This window comes from Rattus norvegicus, chromosome 1 (genome assembly GCF_021556685.1).
Source record: "Rattus norvegicus strain SHRSP/BbbUtx chromosome 1, alternate assembly SHRSP_T2T, whole genome shotgun sequence".
NCBI lineage: Eukaryota > Metazoa > Chordata > Mammalia > Rodentia > Muridae > Rattus > Rattus norvegicus.
Window position 1 is genome coordinate 43,721,812 of NC_141534.1, and position 16,983 is coordinate 43,738,794.

At 42.7% G+C, this 16,983-nt stretch overlaps 1 protein-coding gene across 37 annotated transcripts in view; it reads right to left on the reverse strand.

Moving 5' to 3' along the window:
• Positions 1-16,983, reverse strand: part of Syne1 (spectrin repeat containing nuclear envelope protein 1) — a 477,397-nt gene that overhangs the window by 208,548 nt on the left and 251,866 nt on the right. For 36 of the 37 annotated variants that reach the window (NM_001419849.1, XM_087580487.1, XM_087580698.1 and 33 more), the window contains 7 exon segments: positions 1,895-2,059; positions 7,692-7,835; positions 9,700-9,853; positions 11,340-11,512; positions 12,963-13,127; positions 14,919-15,074; positions 15,396-15,539. In NM_001419849.1, coding sequence (NP_001406778.1) covers positions 1,895-2,059; positions 7,692-7,835; positions 9,700-9,853; positions 11,340-11,512; positions 12,963-13,127; positions 14,919-15,074; positions 15,396-15,539 — 1,101 coding nt within the window. 37 annotated transcript variants of the gene reach the window in all.

A 16,983-nucleotide genomic window follows, 5' to 3' on the forward strand; every position in this document is an offset into this window, starting at 1 on the left:
TCTAATCTCAGAGTAATTATGTGGCACCAGAGAGGCTGTCTTGTGTCTGATGACACCTAGTAGCAGATTCCATTCACCACCAGGCTTGGGTTGGAGGACATAAGGAGCCTAGAGAAGGCTACTGTGGTGTAGTGGGGAGTTCAGGTGCTCCACTGCTGGCTCCTGCTGCTGCCATGTGCCTTCCTCTTCAGCATTTGTGGAAATTCAAATTGGACAAAGTAGAAAAAGCACAAGGAGGCAAGGGCCAGGAGTTAGATTTGAGCCATGCTCATCTGACTAAACTGACCAAAACAAGAGAAATATCTAGGCAGGAACTTGCTCAGTTCCTACACAACAACTTGAAGAGCTCAGCATTTGCTTCCCAGGATGTCTGGAAGGGGAAAGAAGGCTATTTAAAGAAACAAAGTCAACTGCTCTAATGTGAGTGATAACAGCTGTTGGGTGTTGGGAAGCCTGTACTCTGGAGACGGAGATAGGAATATCCCAAGTTTAAGGATAGACTGGGTTGTATACCAGGACCCTGTCTTAAACAACAACAACATGCATATGTATGTATGTACATGTATGTGTACACACACACAGAGCAACAGCCAAGCCTATAAGGTCTCATAGATCAGCGTATCAATTATTCTAGGGCAGGAGAGATGAGACCACTAAGTCAGTCAATGAAGTTGTAACTTGCATAACTTCTAGTATTTATTTATCTTGTGAACAAGTCGGATATTTAAGCAAGATAGAGATTCTCCTCATTGAATTCTCACAACTGTATGACAGAAATTGGGTGAGAGTAGGTTCTTTAGTTTCTAAGGTCACCTAGCAGCAGGTCTCATGGAGTCTAAGATTCCTAACTTTCACCTGTTCACTTGGCATTGCACAGATCCCTTGAAACACAGCAGGTCATGCGAGTTGCATACACCAAGGATATCCATGAGAATCTCTGCTTTTCCTACCTTGTTCTAGCTGTAAGGAGAGCTTGCTAGTCTCAAGCCAATTCTATTTGGGGTTAACACCATGTTAAGAAGTCCCAGTACACTCCCTAGTGGAGCATGGGGGCGGTCTTATCAGCTCTTTGCAGTTCTTTGTTGTCTGCTCCAACTAGTTTTCATGGAGAACTCTCTGAGCCCTGCCTAACTCTGCAGGTGTGAATGGTTAAGGGTCCAATGCTGCCATAAGATCCCTTACATTCGTCCCATTACCGTCCTTAACTCATTGTTTACAATAATCTCCTCGTGGGTTTGTTTCCATCACTAAATTGTAAATTCCTCCCCAGTGGCTGGAATCAATGCCATCTTTATGTGCATTCTGTGCCGGAGCTTGTGTCGTATCTGCTTTGTGTTGGGTGGTGCCGAGCTATACAAGGGAGTAAGGACATGGGCTATGACCACCTACCCGCTCTCTCTGACCTCTTGCCTTGAGCTGTAACCCACTGTCCAGAGCATCCAGACATCTCTCAGCTTCTCTGATTTCTTTGAGAATTCTGAGCCAAGCCCTAGACCCTCAGGAGTGCATGAGGTTTCAAATGAGGTCAGATGGCTATAGGGCATGCTCTCAACTTCACTCAGGGCCTGCCACATGTTGTTGGTTCCTGCTGTTTTATCCTTCATCTGAAACAGTCTTTTTGAGAGCAACAGGTGGGTGTGTCAGTCAGCCCCGAGCAATAGATCAGTAGCTACTGCTGTCAGAGGCGACCCTGGTAGCTGAGTGAGTCCTCCAAGAGCTGGATTTGTTGGTTTAAAATTCCCAACGAGTGATAGGAACGAGACTGTTCCAGATCGACCCTCGCCTTAACTGAATGTGTAACAGCTCTCTGCGGGAGGTCACATTAATTTCCCATTGCTTGAAATAATTACCTCTTTTTCATAAGAAGGAACCCTTCAGTTTCTGATAGAATTACCTGAAGATCTCGCAATGTTGTCTCGTGGGCGTTGGTGTCACCCTCAAGAACCGAGGATCGGTCAAGTTTCTCTTGTTCTTGCCCCAGCCAATTTTCAAATGCCTTTAGGTCTCTCTGATACTCTTGGTGAAGGCGGACCAGCTTTTCTAATTTTGTCACTGTTTCCTGTAATCAGCATTTAAAATGAGTAAGAAAGAAACATATCACTGAATGCAGAATTCACTCTTGGAGTCTAATCTTCTTTTCTGTTTTATGTTTATGTGTGTGTTGTCAGAGGACAGTTTTTTCCAGTCAGTTCTCTCCTTCCAACTTTGGGGTCTGGATCAAACTCAAGTTGTCAGGCTCGGTGACAAGAACCTTCGCTTGCTGAAATATCTTGTCAGCTACACTTTTGAAGTTTTAAAAAAACATAATTATTAAATCATCAGAACATGAATAATTCCCTTTAAAAAGAATCTTGGGCTGGAGAGATGGCTCAGCAGTTAAGAGCACTGACTGTTCTTCCAAAGGTCCTGAGTTCAGTTCCCAGTAACCACATGGTGGCTCACAGTCATCTGTAATGGGATCTGATGCCCTCTTCTGCTGTGTCTGAAGATAGTTACAGTGTACTCATATACATTAAATAAATAAATCTTTTAAAAAGTAAATAAAAAAGAACCTTTAAGTTTACTATATAAAAAGAGAACACAAATGAGGGCCAATAAATAGGTTGGATTGGGGCAAATACATTTAAAATGTGCTATATGAAATTCTCAAAGAACTAATAAAAATGAACAAAAGATAAGACAGTATGTCTCTTTCTCTAAAGAAAAACATAGGAAAATATTTAAGTCTGGAAAGATCTCAAAGATCATTTTGAATTAACTACCTGAACTGTGAGTTTTTAACGAAATATTAGATGGACATGCTAAAAATGGAGTAAGTTTGCTTTTCTTAAAAGGTCACTATGGTTAGCACTGAAAACTGAAATGTTTACATTGTGTCTTAAATGAGAATTTGGAGTTGGTAGATTTATTTTTCTGGACCTTTAATGAATTCTAATAAGTTAGAATATGCTGTTAAGAGATGTTATTTTCTTTGGGAAGCGTTGGTAATGAATGGTGAATACTACCAGGGGACTGTTTTCTACTTTATAAAACTCCCACAGGCAGACAGAACTTAGGAGATTTCAATACAAAGATCTCTGAAAGTTTTGTAAAAATGTGACATTTCTAGTTAAGTTTTGGTTTTTGTTGAGAACTATCTTGTTACCTTAACTTACAGGCACAAACAATGTTTTAAGTTGTATTTGATTCTGCTACAAACAATGTTTTAAGTTGTGTTTGATTTTGTTAGTGATTTTTTTCCTCCATCTTTATTAACTTGGCCATTTCTTTGGACTTTTTTTTTTCCGGAGCTGGGGACCGAACCCAGGGCCTTGCGCTTGCTGGGCAAGCGCTCTACCACTGAGCTAAATCCCCAACCCAACTTGGCTATTTCTTATTTATATTTCAATTGTTATTCCCCTTCCCGGTTTCCAGGCCAACATCCCCCTAACCCCTCCCCCTCCCTATATGGGCGTCCCCTCCCAATCCTCCCCCCATTACCACCCTCCCCCCAACAATCATGTTCACTGGGGGTTCAGTCTTGGCAGGACCAAGGCCTTCCCCTTCCACTGGTGCTCTTACTAGGCTATTCATTGCTACCTATGAGGTTGGAGCCCAGGGTCAGTCCATGTATAGTCTTTTGGGTAGTGGCTTAGTCCCTGGAAGCTCTGGTTGGTTGGCATTGTTGTTCATATGGGGTCTTGAGCCCCTTCAAGCGCTTTCAGTCCTTTCTCTAATTCCTTCAACGGGGGTCCTGTTCTCAGTTCAGTGATTTGCTGGTGGCATTTGCCTATGTATTTGCTGTATTCTGGCTCTGTCTCTCAGGAGAGATCTATATCCGGTTTCTGTCAGCCTGCACTTCTTTGCTTCATCCATCATATCTAGTTTGGTGGCTGTATATGTATGGGCCACATGTGGGGCAGGCTCTGAATGGATGTTCCTTCTGCCTCTGTTCTACATTTTGCCTCCTTATTCCCTTCCAAGGGTATTCTTGTTTCCCTTTTAAAGAAGAAGTGAAGCATTCGCATTTTGGTCATCCTTCTTGAGTTTCATGTGTTCTGTGCATCTAGGGTAATTTGAGCATTTGGGCTAATATCCACTTATCAATGAGTGCATAAACATGTGTGTTTTTCTGTGATTGGATTACCTCACTCAGGATGATATTTTCCAGTTCCATCCATTTAGCTATGAATTTCATAAAGGCATTGTTTTTGATAGCTGAGTAGTATTCCATTGTGTAGATGTACCACATTTTCTGTATCCATTCCTCTGTTGAAGGGCATCTGGGTTCTTTCCAGCTTCTGACTATTATGAATAAGGCTGCTATGAACATAGTGGAGCACGTGTCTTTGTTATATGTTGGGGCATCCTTTGGATATATGCTCAAGAGAGGTATAGCTGGGTCCTCAGGTAGTTCAGTGTCCAATTTTCTGAGGAACCTCCAGATGGATTTCCAGAATGGTTGTACCAGTGTGCAATCCCACCAACAATGGAGTGTTCCTCTTTCTCCACATCCTCGCCAGCAACTGCTCTCACCTGAGTTTTTGATCTTAGCCATTCTGACTGGTGTGAGGTGGAATCTCAGGGTTGTTTTGATTTGCATTCCCCTTGTGACTAAAGATGTTGAACATTTCTTTAGGTGTTTCTCAGCCATTCCGCATTCCTCAGCTGTGAATTCCTTGTTTAGCTCTGAACCCCATTTTTAATAGGGTTATTTGTCTCGTGCAGTCTAACTTTTTTTTTAAATTTATTTAATACTTAATAATAATTCTTTGGTTTCCGGGCAAACATCCCCCTCCCCCCTCCCCTTCCTTATGGGTGTTCCCCTCCCATTGCCGCCCTCCCCCCAACAGTCATGTTCACTGGGGGTTCAGTCTTAGCAGGACCCAGGGCTTCCCCTTCCACTGGTGCTCTTACTAGGATATTCATTGCTACCTATGAGGTCAGAGTCCAGGGTCAGTCCATGTATAGTCTTTAGGTAGTGGCTTAGTCCCTGGAAGCTCTGGTTGCTTGGCATTGTTGTACATATGGGGTCTCGAGCCCCTTCAAGCTCTTCCAGTTCTTTCTCTGATTCCTTCAACGGGGTTCCTATTCTCAGTTCAGTGGTTTGCTGCTGGCATTCGCCTCTGTATTTGCTGTATTCTGGCTGCGTCTCTCAGGAGCGATCTACATCCGGTTCCTGTCGGTCTGCACTTCTTTGCTTCATCCATCTTGTCTAATTGGGTGGCTGTATATGTATGGGCCACATGTGGGGCAGGTTCTGAATGGGTGTTCCTTCAGTCTCTGTTTTAATCTTTGCCTCTCCCTTCCCTGCCAAGGGTATTCTTTTTCCTCATTTAAAGAAGGAGTGAAGCATTCACATTTTGATCATCCGTCTTGAGTTTCATTTGTTCTAGGCATCTAGGGTAATTCAAGCATTTGGGCTAATAGCCACTTATCAGTGAGTGCATACCATGTATGTCTTTCTGTGATTGGGTTAGCTCACTCAGGATGATATTTTCCAGTTCCAACCATTTGCCTACGAATTTCATAAAGCTGTTGTTTTTGATAGCTGAGTAATATTCCATTGTGTAGATGTACCACATTTTCTGTATCCATTCCTCTGTTGAAGGGCATCTGGGTTCTTTCCAGCTTCTGGCTATTATAAATAAGGCTGCGATGAACATAGTGGAGCACGTGTCTTTTTTATATGTTGGGGCATCTTTTGGGTATATGCCCAAGAGAGGTATAGCTGGATCCTCAGGCAGTTCAATGTCCAATTTTCTGAGGAACCTCCAGACTGATTTCCAGAATGGTTGTACCAGTTTGCAATCCCACCAACAATGGAGGAGTGTTCCTCTTTCTCCGCATCCTCGCCAGCATCTGCTGTCACCTGAGTTTTTGATCTTAGCCATTCTCATTGGTGTGAGGTGAAATCTCAGGGTTGTTTTGATTTGCATTTCCCTTATGACTAAAGATGTTGAACATTTCTTTAGGTGTTTCTCAGCCATTCGGCATTCCTCAGCTGTGAATTCTTTGTTTAGCTCTGAACCCCATTTTTTAATAGGGTTATTTGTCTCCCTGCAGTCTAACTTCTTGAGTTCTTTGTATATTTTGGATATAAGCCCTCTATCAGTTGCAGGATTGGTAAAGATCTTTTCCCAATCTGTTGGTTGCCGTTTTGTCCTAACCACAGTGTGCTTTGCCTTACAGAAGCTTTGCAGTTTTATGAGATCCCATTTGTTGATTCTTGATCTTAGAGCATAAGCCATTGGTGTTTTGTTCAGGAAATTTTCTCCAATGCCCATGTGTTCGAGGTTCTTCCCCACTTTTTCTTCTATTAGTTTGAGTGTATCTGGTTTGATGTGGAGGTCCTTGATCCACTTGGACTTAAGCTTTGTACAGGGTGATAAGCATGGATCAATCTGCATTCTTCTACATGCTGACCTCCAGTTGAACCAGCACCATTTGCTGAAAATGCTATCTTTTTTCCATTGGATAGTTTTGGCTCCTTTGTCAAAAATCAAGTGACCTTAGGTGTGTGGGTCCATTTCTGGGTCTTCAATTCTATTCCACTGGTCTGTCTCTGTACCAACACCATACAGTTTTTATCACTATTGCTTTGTAATACTGCTTGAGTTTGGGGATAGAGATTCCCCCAGAAGTCCTTTTGCTGTTGAGGATAGTTTTAGCTATCCTGGGTTTTTTGTTATTCCAGATGAATTTGCAAATTGTTCTGTCTAACTCTTTGAAGAATTGGGTTGGTATTTTGATGGGGATTGCATTGAATCTGTAGATTGCTTTTGATAAAATGGCCACTTTTACTATATTAATCGTGAAAATCCATGAGCATGGGAGATCTTTCCATCTTCTGGGATCTTCTTCAATTTCTTTCTTCAGAGGCTTGAAGTTCTTATCATACCGATCTTTCACTTGCTTGGTTAAAGTCACACTGAGGTATTTTATATAATTTGGGATTATTATGAAGGGAGTCATTTCCCTAATTTCTTTTTCAGCTTGTTTCTCTTTTGTGTAGAGGAAGCCTACTGATTTATTTGAGTTAATTTTATACCCAGCCACTTTGCTGAAGGTGTTTATCAGCTTTAGTAGTTCTCTGGTGGAACTTTTGGGATCACTTAAGTATACAATCATATCGTCTGCAAATAGTGATATTTTGACTTCTTCCTTTCCAATCTGTATCCCTTTGAGCTCCTTTTGTTGTCTGCTTGCTCTGGCTAGGACTTTGAGAACTATATTGAATAAGTAGGAAGGGAGTGGGCAGCCTTGTCTAGTCCCTGATTTTAGTGAGATTGCTTCAAGTTTCTCTCCATTTAGTTTAATATTAGCTACTGGTTTGCTGTGTATGGCTTTTACTATGTTTAGGTATGAGCCTTGAATTCCTGTTTTTTCTAGGACTTTTATCATGAAGAGGTATTGACTTTTGTCAAACGCTTTCTCAGCATCTAATGAAATGATCATGTGGTTTTTATCTTTCAGTTTGTTTATATAGTGGATTATGTTGATGGTTTTCCGTATATTAAACCATCCCTGCATCCCTAGAATGAAGCCTACTTGATCATGATGGATGATTGTTTTGATGTGCTCTTGGATTCGGTTTGCAAGAATTTTATTGAGTATCTTTGCGTCGATACTAAGGTTCATTTAGCTTGTTTCACCCTGTTTTCATGAGGTTGTCAGTCCTCGTTGAATTCAAGGACCCTAGCCAGCCATACCTTAGCCTTCTCTTTGAGGACTTGGTGCCGTTCCTGCAGATCCTGCAGTTCTAACTGGGTGACATAATGCTCTGTCATGGCTGCCCTCTTGACTTGAATGGTCTCTAGCAGGCTGCCGTGACTCAACACTTCCTCATTTAAGAGCTAGAGAATAAAAGGAAGAAAAAACAAATAAAATGAATAACTCACACACAAGCACAACAAAAATATGGACAAATTAATGTCTTTTAACTGTAGTGGTGAGAAATGGTCTGTTCAACTGGATTATACAGACATGTGTGTGCATGTGGAAAAAATGTTCATATAATGTTTCAATGTATAGTTCAGATCTGGTCCAGATTGTCTCTGAGACTTTAATTCTCAATTATCTACTTTCCATTTCTTCTTGAATATTTTACATTTATTATATCTAGGACTGGCCTCCTGACTGCCACCCTATCACCACTCTGTCTCATCAAGCCTTCTTCCCCAGCCATTTTTTAAAATAGTAAATGCCGCCCCACCCCTGCCCATCTCTCAAACATCCCCTAGAACTTTGGAAGGAGTCTCGAGTTCTCCAACTCTACTCCAGGCCACTCTTCACTTTCAATCAGGTTTTAACAGGAGTTTCTCAGACAGAGGTAAAGTGAAAGATTAGTGCAACCTGGGATGTGGAATCTGCTGGAGACCTGAACACAGTGCAAGGACCTGTACCCTTTCCCCAGATCACCTCCTAGCATCCACCATTGCTATCCAGCCATCTGCATCCCATAACACACCAGAACCTTTCCTTCCTCAGCCTATCGACATGATAGAATTCCATCTTTGATTCCTTCCAGACTACTCTTTATTCTCAATGATCTAGGAAACTGTCTGCCTGCCACCTGTTTCAGAAACCTCTTTCTTATCCCTCTGCCCTGATCCTATACAATCTATGTAAACCCTTTCCCAATTAGTGTCTCATACCATGCCACGTCATTGTGTTACCTCCTTTTATTATGACATCTCCTAGTTATAATTATTACCTTAAATACTTACTAAAATGAGTACACATATCCCTATTAGAATATAGTCTTTGCTTGCTAACTTACTAACTCCTTAGGGAACTCAACGTTACATTGTAAATCATGGGGAATCTTCCCGGAGGTTGTGAGGAACACCTTTAAACCCAAAACTAGGAGGCAGAGGCAGGAGAATCTCTGTGAGTTCAAAGCCAGCCTTGTCTACAGAGTGAGTTCCGGGACAGCTAGGGCTACACAAGGAGAACCCCCATCTCAAAAAAGGGGGAGGGACCAAGAGGAGGATCAGGAGCCTTAGAATTCAGGTGATGCTGATGGATCTTCAGAAACTAAGTGATAATATGGAGATAAAAGGGAACAGGTCCTGGGGGAAGGGGTGGCCAACTTAAGATGATAACATTCCCTGGGAAATGTTGCAAATAGGCAGAAATCTAGAGTTGAAGGATTTCCACACAGATTATGGTAAACTCAGCTCAAGACACAATATTGCAATGAGTATGCCCTGGAGGGAGTTATGCTACCCAGCATGGGCTCCCGCATGGCTGTGCTTGAATACCACTTTAAAATAAGAAACTCTACATATTTACAATTTTTTCATCTCGTACTACAACCGTATGATGTTGGACCAAAACTGTGCAAAATAGTAATATAGAGCCTATGGTTTAGCTCAGCAGTTTAGAGCTTGCCTGGCATGCTCTAAACCAGGTCTTGGTTTATTAAAATCTAGCATTGAGGATGAGTGAACAGGTAGGTAGGAAATACAGTGGCAATGAAAAGAATGTAAGAAAAAGAAAGCACATTTACTTCTGACATTAAGAGGGGACAAATTTTAAATGGCCTGTGTCATACTGGGAAAGAAAAATTTCACTCCTGAGTTAAATAACCTCAAGCAACATCTTACTTTAGGAAGTTATTAGAAATTTAGTTTCCCCGTGTGTACATTGCTGGATGACGACACTTTTGTCTTAAGTTTACAAAAGAATGAAAAGCAGGTGTAATCCAGTTCGAACCTTGGCTTTTCCCAGAGTGGTTACTTTTTCCCGTAACTCTGTGTGCTGTCTCTCCAATTCAGTCAGGCTGACTTCCACGACATCCATCCAGCTGGAGAACTGCCGCACGTCATCCTGATAACTTGTCCACTTTGAGAGCGCTCCTTCCAGCTGACTGCAAGGGATTGGAAACAGGTCACTACCTAATCTGAGCATCTCTACAGCTCTGATGTCTGTCATGTGCATTTGATCCCCCGTAGCCAGCAGAGTATCCAGAGATCTGGGATAGATAGCTGGCCTGGGTTTACCAAATCCTACTCTAAATTTCTGATGAAAACAGCTTCAGAGAGCAGGGTCCATTTAAATCCAAGCTCCAAACAGGACATCAGAGGGCCCAGGGGACTGGATATCCTGGGGAGATGGAGATCACCCAGGGTGGGGTGTCCAGATCAGGTCAGAAACTGCACTAATTCCCAGCAGGTCAATAAGGCTATTGAATAGGAAGGAACAGAAGAGAGTGACTCCTCCGGTGAAGGAAGGACAAACGGGTAAAATAAGCAAAGTGACCTTTCTGCAGGGTATTCAAAAGTCATAAAACCACAATGGAGAATGGGACAATATTCCCTGAAGTGGTCTACGTATGCAAATGCAATGTTCCCCTCACAGAGAAGTATTTTCTCCAGTCAATAAGCACATCACACAGTTAATGCTATGGATTATTGAGACTAACTTTCATACTGTGACTGGGCCTGGGCTGACAGTGGCCTCTTGCAGGTTTCCTCAGACCTCCTACTACAGAACACAGCCCCTGGGCTTCCCGGTGCTGGATACTGGATCTTTCAGGCTGCTGAGATTCCCTGGCCCCTGCCATATTCCCAGATTGAGAGCAATGCTAACAAAGAATGCCAAGGAACTGTCACCCCTGATAAAAAGCCCTCAACCCTCTGCTGTGCCCTGGTTGTTTCTTTGCCAGTGTCTCCACTCTCTGTTCTCAGATGGGACAACTCAGAGACATTAAAACAGCATGGAGTCAGAGGCCGGAGAGATGGCTCAGCAGCTAAGAGCACTGGCTGCTCTTCCAGAGGTCCTGAGTTCAATTCCCAGCAACCACATGGTGGCTCACGACCATCTGTAATGGGATTGGATGACCTCTTCTGGTGTGTCTGAGGACAGCTACAGTGTAATCATATACATAAATAAATATTTAAATAAAAAAACCAGCTTGGAGTCACCCAGCTGGGCATGGTGGGGCTGGTTTGATGACATTCCTTTCCTTCAATCCTTGATGACTATCTCCTTGAGAGTCCTCCCAAGTGAATCACTTTGATTGAATCAAAATAACCCCGTTTTATAAAATATTTATTATCCTTTGGATTCTAAGCATCAATCAGCAACAAAACATTGGCATAATATTTCAGGCGAACTGAGAGTAAAGGTCGTACCCTCTAGATTCTCTTGTTCTTTAGAGCCCCTAAAGAGAGAGGGGGAGGACAAAGGGAGTGAGAAGGGGAAGCAGGGAGGAAAGAAATGAAAGTAGGAAGTAGAAAGAAGGAAGGGATGGAGGAAAGAGGAAGCTAGGGAGGAAACCAGCCACCACTGGAGTATTCCACTGTTTTTCAGCCACATCACAGCTCGCTTGCACTGGGTACAGCTTCGCTCACCTTTTACATCGAATTGCTGCAGACAGGAGGGACTCCCACTTTTCCTTTAGGGCCTGCAGCTGCTGTTGAACAGCATGACTGCCCTCTGGAGAGGTACTCTGCAGAACATACTCCCCCCGGGTCATGATCATTTTTATCTGAATCTCTTTTTCCTGTCTCACCGACAACAGAGCCTGTTAAAAACAATAACAACAAAAATTACAGAAACCTTCATATTTATATGTTTAACATCCTTGGCTTGCCACGTAGTTCTGAGGTCTTGAAGACTTGCCTGTATCTGAGTAGCTTTTACATCATAGCCCTGAGACTTCCTTTCACATTTCATTTTCCTGATTTTATGGGCCTGGGGTAGGTATATATCCCTGGACCCTCAAAGTTCTCAGGAGAGAAAGTTCATATGTATCTAGTGTAGCCTCCCCGTGGAAGTTTCCTCGGGCGCTACTCCTTTTAGTAAGAAAAGGAAATCTAAAGTCCAAAGTTGCCAGAGAGGTAGTATCTGCCAAAGCGCAACCCTTGTCCCACTTCCGTTTCTATGGCTGACACCTTTTGCAGTTCAGCTGGGCGTCTAGTGGACCTGTGCTTGCCTGGTCAGGAAAGACCAGCAAGCTTGCCCTCAGTACCACACTGGTTCTTCCCTCTAGCTTTTAATCCCATATTCGTCTCCCTCAAATCCCCATCCAGTAGTCTGCACCAAGACATTCCCTCTTCCTAAAAACGACAACAACAAAAAGTATTTACTTTTTTATAGGAGGATGGGGTGGAAAGAAGGATAGAGGGTGATGGAGGGAGAGAGAAATGGAGGAAAACAGACAGACAGACAGGCAGACAGGCAGAGAGAGGGCAAGCTGGAAGAGTTGAATCTGTCTTTGTACTGTGTGGTCTCAAGAACTGGGCTCAGATTTAATGGTGGAATCTTCACACACTGAGCCATCTCACCTATCATTCCTAAAAGCTTGAGTTAGGTATTAGACTTCTCAAGGCTCCACTGTTCAATCCCACCTCTCCTACACTGTTCCATTCCTGTGTGTATCTATAACCTACACACAGACCACCCCCATCCCCACCCCTACCCCCAGCCCCACCCCCAGCACCTGAAGTCAACACCTCCCACACACGTCAACCCCAGCAGCAGACAACACAGTTGTGGGTGTTTATATTCACTTGAGACCCCTTGGTGTCAGAACAAGAGTTCCAGCCTAGGCCTTGAAGTTATCAGGGAGAGATGGATGGGCAAAGATTGCTTATTTTCATTACAAATGCAAAACAGAATTGATTATTCAAGATGGGAAAAGAACTGACTAAATGATACAGGGAGAAAAATAAGTTGAATAAATTAATTAAATCTTTCACCAAAATAATTCCTCAGAATTCATGCAACGGTGATGGAATTTGAAGTTGTTTTTTTTTTTAAATCACCACATTTGTGTCTTATTTTTCTTTTTGTAGTGTTTGTAGAGGAATGTGTTAGGGCTGAAATGAACAGTTAATGCTTAGGGATGAGCGTGTTTTGTAAGCAGACACCCATCCAGAGAGCATCTAGACAGAGGACCACATAGTCATACCAAGCTGATAGAGAGTCAAAAAAAAGTAATGTATGAGTAAAAGGCCTCTCAGTATACACACCTCCAGCTTGAGCATTCTGCCATCCAGAACACTCTTATCTGACGTGGGGAGGCAGTACGAATCCAGCATGTGAACGGCATCTGACATCCAGTCCTGCAGTTCTTTAACGCCCAGGGAGAACTGGTTATGCTCAGCAACAATTCTGTCCAGCCTGCTCACTTTCTCCTGGAAAGGACAGAGATGATTTTCTAGCTGTCTGCTCCATTAAGACTTGACAACCTGCAGCTACTCGTATTGGAAACTAACACTTCATCAGAGACTGCCCAGAAAAGCAAGCATGGTCTGAGAGCATGAGGAATGTGGCACACCTCTCTAAATAGTGAAAAACCTGTAGAACAATCAGGTAGAAAGGCTGCCCTACACTGATGAGCTTAGGAGAATCATGGCTTACTTTTTATTCAGTAGAATTTCTTCCTAATACCTAGATGATGGCATTCAATCCGCCATCATCTTTGGCTTTCACGTATTACTATTTAGTTCAACTGATACCATATATTCTTACAGACTATAGACAGTCTTAAAACATAGCACTTTGATATTTTATAGTAGTTCTAAATAGCATGCATGTAATATGTATATATTTAGTTGAAACATAATTTTGCACAGGAGTGAAACAGAGTCTGAGGCCTCAGGACACGTGTAGAGGACAGAACACATTTTAAATGACAAGAAAAATCTTTGTGGCTTTCTTTGTTCCCTTCAGGTCAAGTCTAACAAAGTAGATGGAGACTGCTGTTCTACAGAGTTCGAGTTCTGAGACATTCAACCGTCTTTTGCTTTTTAATATCTAAGCAAGTGCAAAGGATGGAGAGGTGTTTTGGAAGGCTTTTTGGTTTGTTTTTATATTTCGGGTTTTTTTTTTTAATTTAATTTAGTTCTCTTTGAGACAGGGTCTTGGTTGTGCTGCCCAGCCTGGCTTTTAACTCATGACACAGCCTGATCTGGCCTTGAACTCACAGTGATTCCCCTGCAGTTACCTCTTGAGCCCTGGGATTCCAGATGTGCACTAACATACCAGTTGCAACTAGCTGTTCTTAATCCAGTCTAACTTTAGCTATGTGCCAGATTTCCTAAAATCATATGCATGTGATTTTATGAAAGCAGCATTTTCATCAAATGACCATTGGCACAAGTGGAGGCAGTTTGCATCAGAACTATGTGGAGACCCAAATTCGCAGCTCAGAAATGACGTTACAGGAAAATGAACGAGGCCACGTTATTTCAAGATCCATGTAATAGAGTCCCTAAATGCTAACACCTGAAATTTTAAATAAATAATCAAATGTTATAGTTCATGCAAGCTTGAAAGGACTGTCCTATTCTCGGGGTCTGCATTACTCTAGTGGGGTTCACCCAGTGAGGTCCTGTGTGTATCCAATACTTTATTCTAAATGTCCTTGAAAGACTTACTCAGGATAGCTATTGACAATTGCAGACTCTGCTTTGAAATCCTATCTGAAACTATAAGTTAATACATCCTTACCTGCTGTATAAGGAATATACAAAAGCTGTCTGACATTTAAAAAATTACCATAGACTTATTCTATGGCTCCAATACATTTTAAACTGCTTTTGGGTTCATGATTTTCTAGTGTAATTTAATCTTCGAGTCTTTAGCACAGAAAACTGTGTAATTTGCTTTAGGATTATGTCTTGAGCCCTGGGAATCAAAATGCCATAGGATATATAACATTTTATTAATGCTGGAGACTGGCAGTGTATTCTGTCTCTGAAGCATCTAGGCTGGCTTCACAGAGCCACGCTAAGAACTATGGTAAAAGTGATGAGTTTGGATTCAAGATGAGGGCGATGTCACGGTTACACGTCTTACAGTCAACCCGGGGCCACCACTCTGTGGGGGTGTCAGGATGCACCCTGCGTGATCTATGGACAGTCCAGTTTTGCGACATCAGTATCACACTCACATGAGCCACGAGACACATAGCCAGGCGTTACCTTGGTTACATTGCTTAGCGCTAGATACTGAGAAGACAGCTGCGACACTCTGTGCACAAAGCTCTTGCTTGCAGCTTGTCCCTCCCACAGCTGCCGAGCTTTTTCCTTCAGCCTGTGGAGCTGAGGCTCGTAGCACTGTATCTCCTCAAGGACAGACTGGAAAGCACAAGCGAGTTACCATTCAGAGACCAGGGTAAGCACATGGAGGACGAAGCTTGGGCCTAGAGAACATGGATTAAACATTGGCAAGCAAATGGAGTCCCCCGAAGACTGCTTTACTTTCAAGCTACACACAGTGGGATGCTACGGGAAGAAAACAAACCATGCCTCAGAGGAGAGACAGAAAACATTAACTCAATTCTGTCGGAACGAGGTGAAGGAACGCTGCATGTTAAGGTGCTTGTTAGCTAAGACCAGGGCTCCCAGCATGCATCTGGCCAGAGTGGACCGAGGAAGGAGTGAAGCCGGCGCCATCACCTGCAGTTTCTGCTGTTCTCTCCTCTTGGCTGGCAGGTCATAGAGGCGGATGCTGCTCTCCTGCACCAGCCTCTTCGTTTTACTCAGCCAGTTCTGCACAGGCTCTGCACTCACTTCAAAGTCTTTCATCTGGATCTTTAGATTCTGTGAGAGTTGAGATAATATCGGGGATGAATGAGCAAACCCAATCCCAAGGGGTGGGGAGAAGGCCCACCAGTAAGAACTCTCTGCAGCAGTGCAGGGATGTGCATTTAATTCACAAAGCCGACCTAAAACAAATAAACAAAGCTAGCATGGTGGCACAGGTTTACAATCGTAGAGTTGAGAGGGACATACAGGAGAATCCCTGCAGACTAGCAGACTGTACCATCTAGGTTCTGAAAGAGACCCTGTTGCAAAATAATAATAATAATAATAATAATAATAATAATAATGTTAAATGTGATTGAATACAACACTTGATGTCAATCTGTGACCTCCCCCCAACACACATACACACACACACACACACAGAGTGACAGAGAGACAGAGACAGAGAGATAGACACATACTCAGAGACACAAAGATAGACAGGGACAAAGACAGAGACAGTCAGATACACACAGAGACAGAGACACACACAGACAGAAAGTCAGATATACACGGAGAGATAGACACAGACACACAGAGACAGACACAAAGACAGACAGAAGCACATGGACAGGGACAAAGACAGAGGCAGTCAGATACATACAGAAAGACAGATACAGAGAGAGTCAGACACACGGACAGACAGTCAGACACACATACACACACACAGAGTGACACAGGCAGAGAAGCATTCAGACACATACACAGAGACAGACAGGGAGGGGGAAGTCAGATAGAGACAGCTAGACAGGGACATAGGCAAAGAGAAATAGTCACACACACAGATAGATAGACAGACAGACAGACAGACACACACACACACACACACACAGAGGGGGGGGAGAGAGAGAGAGAGAGGGAGAGAGAGAGATCTTTCCAAAGTCCTTTACTTGGCATCCTTTAAGAGTGTTTTCAGCCTTGACTTTTAAGCTACAACCATTCTCTTTAATTCTCTGGATAGCTCTTTTCAACTTCAATGCATTTGATTTTTTTAAACCACAAGCTTAGTCATAGGTAGGGTTGGGCTGTGCATTCCCCTCTGATGCTGCTATACCTGGCCTGTACCCCGAGGCTGTAAGTTCCACAGTAGAAGATCCCATGTCTCATGCCTCCTGGAATATCGTTCCCTTACACAAATAATCCAGCATTGGTAAGAACAGATTAATGATAGGACAAGTAGTATATAAATACACACATATGTAACTTATATGCTTATTATGCTCTGTATGTGACTATGTGAATGTTGGTGTGAATGTGAACACATATGAGGGCACAAGTGTGCATGAATGTGTTCCTATGAGGTTAACATCTTGAGAACTTTTTCCACAATTGCTCTCTACTCTAATTTTTACTATCATTTTTTAAAAGATTTATTTCATTTTTAGTTGTACACATGTGTGTGTGTGTGTGTGTGTGTGTGTGTGTGTGAGCATGCACATAAAAGTGCAGGTATTTGTGG